Source organism: Osmerus mordax, assembly GCF_038355195.1.
Source record: "Osmerus mordax isolate fOsmMor3 chromosome 18 unlocalized genomic scaffold, fOsmMor3.pri SUPER_18_unloc_1, whole genome shotgun sequence".
NCBI lineage: Eukaryota > Metazoa > Chordata > Actinopteri > Osmeriformes > Osmeridae > Osmerus > Osmerus mordax.
The window spans coordinates 58,883-66,688 of record NW_027120387.1 but is presented as its reverse complement, the minus strand read 5'-3'; the positions used below and the strand labels follow the sequence as shown (position 1 = coordinate 66,688).

At 47.8% G+C, this 7,806-nt stretch overlaps 2 protein-coding genes across 2 annotated transcripts; one reads left to right on the top strand and one right to left on the bottom strand.

The window, feature by feature from the left end:
- Window positions 1-38: 38 nt before the first annotated feature.
- On the top strand, window positions 39-3,884 carry LOC136938857 (gamma-enolase-like; the record flags this gene model as incomplete). Its single annotated transcript, XM_067231768.1, has 8 exons — window positions 39-120; window positions 232-354; window positions 602-835; window positions 997-1,194; window positions 1,344-1,545; window positions 1,966-2,074; window positions 2,302-2,360; window positions 3,021-3,884. Coding segments are annotated over 8 exons (1,077 nt in total), but the record flags the coding sequence as incomplete, so codon positions are not given.
- A 644-nt stretch (window positions 3,885-4,528) lies between these two features.
- Window positions 4,529-6,900, bottom strand: LOC136938858 (triosephosphate isomerase A). The gene is made up of 6 exons (XM_067231769.1): window positions 6,739-6,900; window positions 6,328-6,451; window positions 5,951-6,168; window positions 5,510-5,595; window positions 5,341-5,428; window positions 4,529-5,062 (listed from the first exon to the last, which is right to left on the bottom strand). The coding sequence occupies exons 1-6, from the start codon at window positions 6,848-6,850 to the stop codon at window positions 4,944-4,946; spliced, it is 747 nt and encodes a 248-aa protein (XP_067087870.1). The 5' UTR covers window positions 6,851-6,900; the 3' UTR covers window positions 4,529-4,943.
- Between the last annotated feature and the right edge of the window lie 906 nt (window positions 6,901-7,806).

Sequence of the window (7,806 nt, the reverse complement as noted above, 5' to 3'; positions counted from 1 at the left end):
ATATAACTGTTCTATCTCATAGTGTGTGTTTGTGTGTGTTTGTGTCGCAGGGCATCAGTGTGGTGGAGCAGGAGCAGTTGGACAACACAATGATCGAAATGGACGGCACAGAGAACAAGTGTGAGTCACTCATACTCCTCACACACACACACACACACACCCACACACACACACACACACACACACACACACACACACACACAATGTTATACCCTGTCCTCTCCTTCACAGCCCAGTTCGGGGCCAATTCAATCCTGGGGGTATCTCTGGCCATCTGCAAGGCTGGTGCTGCAGAGAAAGCAGTCCCCCTGTACCGTCACATAGCTGACCTGGCCGGAAACACAGAGCTGGTGCTCCAGTACCAGTAAGACTGACTCTTCTTCTGCTACTAGGAGAGAGACGCAGGATTTGAAATGCTACAACGGGGTTATTCATCAACAATTATTCATGTTCCCACCCTTGTCTCCTCCTCCCTCCCTCCACTCTCTCTTCTTTCTTTCTCCTTCTCTTCCTCCTCCCTTCACCTTCCCCATAATTCTCTGCCACTCTCCCTCTTCTCCTCTTTACCTCCCTTCATCTCACCCTCCGTCTCCCTCCATCATTCCCTCCAAGGCCTTCAATGTCATTAACGGTGGCTCCCATGCCGGCAACAAGCTGGCCATGCAGGAGTTTATGGTCCTTCCTGTTGGGGCGGAGTCTTTCCGCGAGGCCCTGAGGGTGGGGTCAGAGCTGTACCACACGTTGAGGGGAGTGATCCAGGAGAAGTACGGCCAAGACGCCACCAACGTGGGCGACGAGGGGGGGTTCGCACCCAACATCCTGGAGAACAGTGAGGGTAAGAGAGGGAATGGGCACGAGGGTCTAAGAGGGTCCAGAACCTGCACCAGGAACCGTGATGTGGAGATTCAATTCCTGCTGGATCTGAGCCTCCTCATATACTTCTTGTAGAAATAACCTCCACCTCCTTCTCCCCCCCCACACACCTTTCCATCTCAGCTCTGGACCTGCTGAAGACAGCCATAGAGAAGGCGGGCTTCACAGACAAGGTGGTGATCGGAATGGACGTTGCGGCCTCCGAGTTCTACCGCGACGGAAAGTACGACCTGGACTTCAAGTCCGCCCCCGACTCCGACAGACACATCACTGGAGAGGAGCTGTCTGACATCTACCAGAGCTTCGTCAACGACTACCCGGGTGAGTTGACTGGTCGACTACTCAAGTGAGCAGATTGAGAATGAATTAACTGGTTGACACTGACTAGTCAGGTGAGCTAACAATTCTTGCCCTTTTCCTGCTCTCCTCTCCCATCCTGGTCCCCCCCCCCCCCCCCCTCCCCACTCCAGTGGTCTCCATCGAGGACCCATTCGACCAGGACGATTGGGAGGCATGGTCCCGTCTCACGGCATCTGTGGGCATCCAGGTCGTCGGGGACGACCTGACAGTGACCAATCCAAGGCGAATAGAGAAGGCTGCGGAGGAAAGAGCGTGCAACTGCCTCCTCCTCAAGGTCAACCAGATAGGCTCGGTCACCGAGGCCATACAGGCGTGAGTTTAACCTTTGACCTTCAAAAGGACCCACTGCACAACAGCTTGAGTATACATAGCTAGCTGGCAGCTGTCACTGTGCATACTGAGTCATACATTTGTGACATTATTCCATCTATCCATCACTCCTACTAATGGTGCAATCAATCAGACATACAAACACCAGTCACAGGGCACCACTCAAGTGACCACAGGTACTTAATCCAGCCATCAATCTACCGGGGCAGTAAATCATCTTAACTGTGTCAACTCTGTGTAGCGACAGTGCCTCATGCTGCTGGATACACTTTACTATCCCTGCCCCCCCCTTTTGTCCCCTCTCCCCCATGCTCCACCAACTTCTATCTCTCTCTTCCATCTATCTCCCCTTTTCTATCCTCTCTCCCTTCCTGCCTGGCTTCCCACCCTCCCCTCCCCTAGGTGTAAACTGGCCCAAGCTAACGGCTGGGGGGTTATGGTCAGCCATCGTTCAGGAGAGACCGAGGACACCTTCATTGCTGACTTGGTGGTGGGCCTCTGCACTGGGCAGGTACAACACAAACATTAGCACACAATGTACACACACGCATACTTTTAAACAATTTGAACGATGATTTAAATCTGCTTCACCTCTCTCTCTCCATCTCTCAATCTCTTTTTCTCTCTCTCTCTCTCTCTCTCTCTCTCTCTCTCTCTCTCTCTCTCTCTCTCTCTCTCTCTCTCTCTCTCTCTCTCTCTCTCTCTCTTTCTCTCTCTCTCTCTCTCTCTCTCTCTCAGATTAAGACTGGTGCTCCTTGTAGATCTGAGAGACTGGCCAAGTACAACCAACTCATGAGGTCAGTGTTCTTCCTTCTGTCTCCCCCCTTCCTTTTTATCATTCCCCATCTTGTTTCCTCATTCTCTGTCATCACTCCCACTCCCAATCAAATATTCATGGACCCTTGAATGAAGTTAGTGCTTACATGTCAATGGATTTCTCTTTATATCTTGGACTACTGAGAGATGTCAATGAATGATGTTACACTGAAAACATCAGAGAATAGAATAGCCACGCTCATTCTGCACCAAGGACACACATACACATGCACACACAGACAGATACTGTCGTGTCACACATAGTAAACCACACGCCAATGTCACGCCATGTGTGCAAGCCAGTCACATCGCGGTGAACACTTGGGATCAGCTCAGCAGATAATCCCATTGGCCTCTTAGGGGACAAGGGATGGTGCGGGTGGGGGGGGGGGAGGGCAGCTAACCCAATCACAACAGCTTTAGCCATGAATAGCCAATAAAGACACTTGACTAGTGGGATAATGTCATGACAACGTTCCCATCATTGTACCAGTTTTTGTATGCCTCACAGATAGCATGGGTCTTCTCTGTCATTCTAACCTCTGACAATCTGTTTCATACTTGCTGTCTCTCTCTCTCTCTCTCTCTCTCTCTCTCTCTCTCTCTCTCTCTCTCTCTCTCTCTCTCTCTGTTGTCTACAGGATTGAGGAGGAGTTGGGCGATCAGGCTCGCTTCGCCGGTCACAACTTCAGAAATCCCAGTGCCCTGTGAGACCCATCCTCTGTTTGACCACTCCTGTGAGACCCAGCTGACCCAGCCACACACCCACCACCAAAACACACACACACACAGACAGGACCAACATGACTACACACACACACACACACAGACAGGACCAACATGACTACACACACACACACACACACACACACACACACACACAGACAGGACCAACAAGACTACAGACACACACACACACACAGACAGGACCAACAGGACTACAGATAGGACCGATGGGACTACAGACAGACAGACAGACAGGACCGATGGGACTACAGACAGAACTGACAAATCTTTTGACAGGCAGACTAAACTGACATGCCGGCAGATTGACAGACGTGGATGGAGAGATTTGTGTAGATCAAATATATGAAGCTTGAAGCACAACTGGAACCGATGATTATGACAAACAAGATAAATATTTATATATATACTATATATTGACTTGGATGACAGAATGAAACACACAAACACGCACACACACATGACATTGTGTTGCACAGTCACGCACTCATTCACCCATGACGACATGAAAACTGCACTCTCCATCCCCCTCTCCCTCTCTCTCACCACCCCCCTCTCCAGGCACAATCCTCTCCTCACTCTGCATCCCTCCTCTTGTTCCTGTTGTTGCTATTGGTTACTTCCTCACTCCTGCCCCCTTGTGTGGCTCTCTGATTGGCCTGGTACCCCCATGCTTGAACCCCGTCCCGCCCACCTTCCATCCTTGAGTTCCTATAACTGTAGAATAGCTGTATGAAAATACAGTATCTGTATTAAATGTCTGTCACAGAAAAATAAAGATGTGAAATAAAGAGATGGATACTTCAATCATGCCAGGCCTGCCTCTGTGTTTTCTGTTCCTGTGTGGTGGAGTTACCCAGTTCTCACTAACAATATTATTGTTTTTTATCACTTAAACTTCTGTAAATGTGAAGGATAACACAGAATGTACTACCGGTAGTCTATATCAAAAGTAAAGGGCCTTCATGTGTTTTACTTGCATTGCTAATAAATGTAAAATAAAGTAAACTAATTATGTTTAGGAAATTCATGAAAGTGTTTCATTGGTCGCATATCAAACCCAGGCATGCACCCCCAATCCTCGTCTCTCAAATGCAGCAGCTGCCCCTCACTCGGCAGGTGAGAATTCTACCACTGACCCACTTATGCTTGACAGGTTTTTTTCAGCCTGACTCACTGCATGTTTTATGAAGGTGCTAGCTTCAGCCACTAGGGGGTCTAATTGTTACAATTTAACACCACAGTTGACACACACACACACACACACACACACACACACACACACACACACACACACACACACATACGGGGTCTCTTACATGAACAGATTGCCATCACAAGCACACAGATGGCCAGAGCTATGTACATTGGAACAAATAAATTAAATAGCATTCAGTAGCACATAAACCTTTTATTCAAGTAGTTTTCAGGTACAGTAAGAAGGGTTTGGTTTCTTGTCATTGGCTGAGGAGTTACAGACCAGTGACTCAACCAATCGGTGCGAGGAAGTTAAGGAGGAGCAATTTCAGGAGCTAAATTACAATCACAGTTGTGCTCGTGACACACTGGCTCATTTCACAGAGGTGAACACAAACACCCAGTGTGAACATAACCACAAGGAGTGCATTAGTTAATACAATATATGGTTAATTTCTAGGGTAGATTGTGTGGTAGGTGAAAAAGCCCAAGCCTAACACTAGTGCAGCACTTCATAGACACACGTATGTGCACACACAAACCCCCATTGCAGCTTTCAACTTTGGGATAAGGACTGAGTCATGTGACGTTCTAGGAGCAGTCAGCTGGTCCCCAGGCTGCGTCTAGGCCCGAGCGTTGATGATATCAACAAACTCGGGCTTGAGAGAGGCCCCGCCCACCAGGAAGCCATCCACGTCAGCTTGGGAGGCGAGCTCTTTACAGTTGGCCCCGGTGACGGAGCCTGGGAAAGGGGGTGAGCAGGTTAGAGGGTGAAACGAGGAGGAGGAAAAGAAAGAGAGAGGGGGATTGGAGGGATGAAGAAAATAGAAAAGAGAGAGAGAAAAAGGTGAGAGAGAGGGAGGAAGGAGAGACAGACATCGTACATATCTGTGTCAAATCTGCGTGTTTGCCCAGGTAGACTGACAGCCAACGAGGAAAAGTTTTTTTTTACGTAAGAAACTTTTGAGGAATGGCTGGATAATGCAAGGAAAAGCCCAGCAGACAGTGTTCCTCACTGACCTCCGTAAATGATGCGTACAGACTCTGCCACGTCCTCAGAGACGTTGGTCCTCAGCCACGCCCTCAGCTGCTCATGCACCTCCTGGGCCTAGCATAGAGGACAGAGGTCAGGGTTACACACACACACACACACACACACAACCACACATACACACGGATGGATGCTGACCTGCTCTGGTGATGCGGTCTTGCCTGTGCCAATGGCCCAAACAGGCTCGTAGGCCAGAACCACCTTCCCCCAGTCCTTCACGTTGTCTGAAACAACCACCGCCGCCAGGTTGGACAAAAGATCATTGCATGACAACAGTCAACACAAAAAGGCAGAAGACTCTGTAGTCACAAGATGGATGCCATTCTGTGGGTCATCTCTCCCAGGTGAGGCTTCTAATGGTCTAAACATGGCCTGATTCAATGGCTGAACCATTAGACAAGGCATTGACCAGTGGTGAACGTGTGGTAAAAGGGTAAGGATTATCAGTCAAGCTATGTAACAGTGGTCAAGGCCCAGTGGTCAGTGGTAATTTAACATTTTACTACAGGGTTTTTGGTCTTCCCCTGTGGTCACTCAGGTTGCATTCACTAATGACCACATTATGACCACGGTGTTCACCTGCGATGACCTGAGTCTGGGCGTACACCACCTCTTCTGTTGTCCCCGCCTCCCTCTCCTCCAGCTTCTCTCCGATGCAGGCGATGACCCCAAGATCATTCTCGAGGGCATGAGCCACCTTCTGACCAATTAGCTCATCACACTCTCCAAAAACATGGCGCCTCTCGGAGTGGCCCAAGATGACCCATTCTACCCCACAGTCCTTTATCATGGCTGGGCTGGGAAGGAGAGGAGGTGGGAGAGAGAGACACAAGATGAGTTGGAGAGAAGGAAGTAGTGAGGGGGACAAAGATTCCTTGTTCTCTTACAGGTGATGTTTGGTGTGTGTTTTCAGCATGCAAGACAGTGTGTTTAGACAGTGTGTTGGGTATAACCACCTGATCTCTCCAGTGAAGGCTCCCTTGGACACCTTGTAGCAGTTCTGGGCTGCCACACCAATCCTGGCATCCAAGCTGGAGCGGACATAGTCCAGGTAGATGGTGGGGGCACCACACACCACCTCTGAGAGAGAGAGAGAGAGAGAGAGAGAGAGAGAGAGAGAGAGAGAGAGAGAGAGAGAGAGAGAGATGGAGTTGTCAGGTGACTTCAATGTCCATGTCACTGACGCAGGGCTAATTTATACTTAACCCATTTCAGTATTTATGCTTGTTCATTATACTCGGTTTAAATTATGCATAGGCAGATTATGGGTGAGAAGAAGACCAGCGTGTCAGCGCATTGAGCTAAATTTGGACTAACGTTAAAGAGATTTGGAGAGTCAATAATAGCATCATACTGCACTAGTTTACCGGTTTCGTCGTGGAGGCTAGCAGTATTCAGGGTTGTTATTAAGTCACCAAGACTTTTTTTGTCGCCGTTCATCTTCCAGTTTCCACCGACGAAAAATGTTCTTGACGACATGACTGAATGATGATGAATACCAGTGCAAATGAATAACAGACGCAAGAGACCTGGAAAGAGATGGGTCGAAGCAACTGTGCGTATACTTTTCCTTTCAGTTGCCGCCCCCTTTAGCTATAGCTTCTGCGTATTGGCTCACAATCTCGTTTGTTCTCTCTGGTTTGCTTTCCAGAGGCGGGGTTAAGATTCTCCCGGCCAATTGTTAAACTGATGTGCGTTCCTTTTTTCTCCCTTTCAGCCAATAGTTTTACTCATGCATGTTGATTTCCTGGATATTTAAATGCCGTAAAAAACATTTATAATTGGACGACACGTGACATTGCTAACTCAACCCGTCTAGTCAAGAAGAGGTGAACTAATGCTATAATCTCAGACTTGAATACACTTAATAAGTCTATAGCCTCCATCCTCTTTCTATTCTACAGTGAAAAACTGTGCTATGGTCAATCATGCTAACATGTTGCTCTCACTGAAAGACACACCATGAGAGCTTTCAAACACACACACAAAAAAAAAAAAGCAAGACCCCAAGTTTTGGGAGGTATCTTTTATTGAGCTATTCTGCATGCAAAAATGTTGATATGCATGATGCCATGTATCAAGGGTTATGGTGTTAGGGCAAGGCCGTAATCATAATATATATGGGGGGGACACATCCGCCCCCCAATATTCAAATCTGGTTGTCTGTTGCCTAAAGTCAATTATTACAACGTCATGACCCATGTCATATGTATATTTTTTTTTAAACTTGAATATTGAGTTAGATACTTCTATACTTGAACTCCTAGAGTTTCAAATTACTGACTTTCACTCGCAGAACAGTGCAGTTCTGAGGAAGTTATTACAAGTAAAGAAGTTGGGTACTTTTTTACAAGTGTTCACAGAGACCATTAGATTTTTGTCTGCCTCAGGACTTCATTTCTGGTAGCTTTGCCGCAATTTCTTCCTCAGTCTAT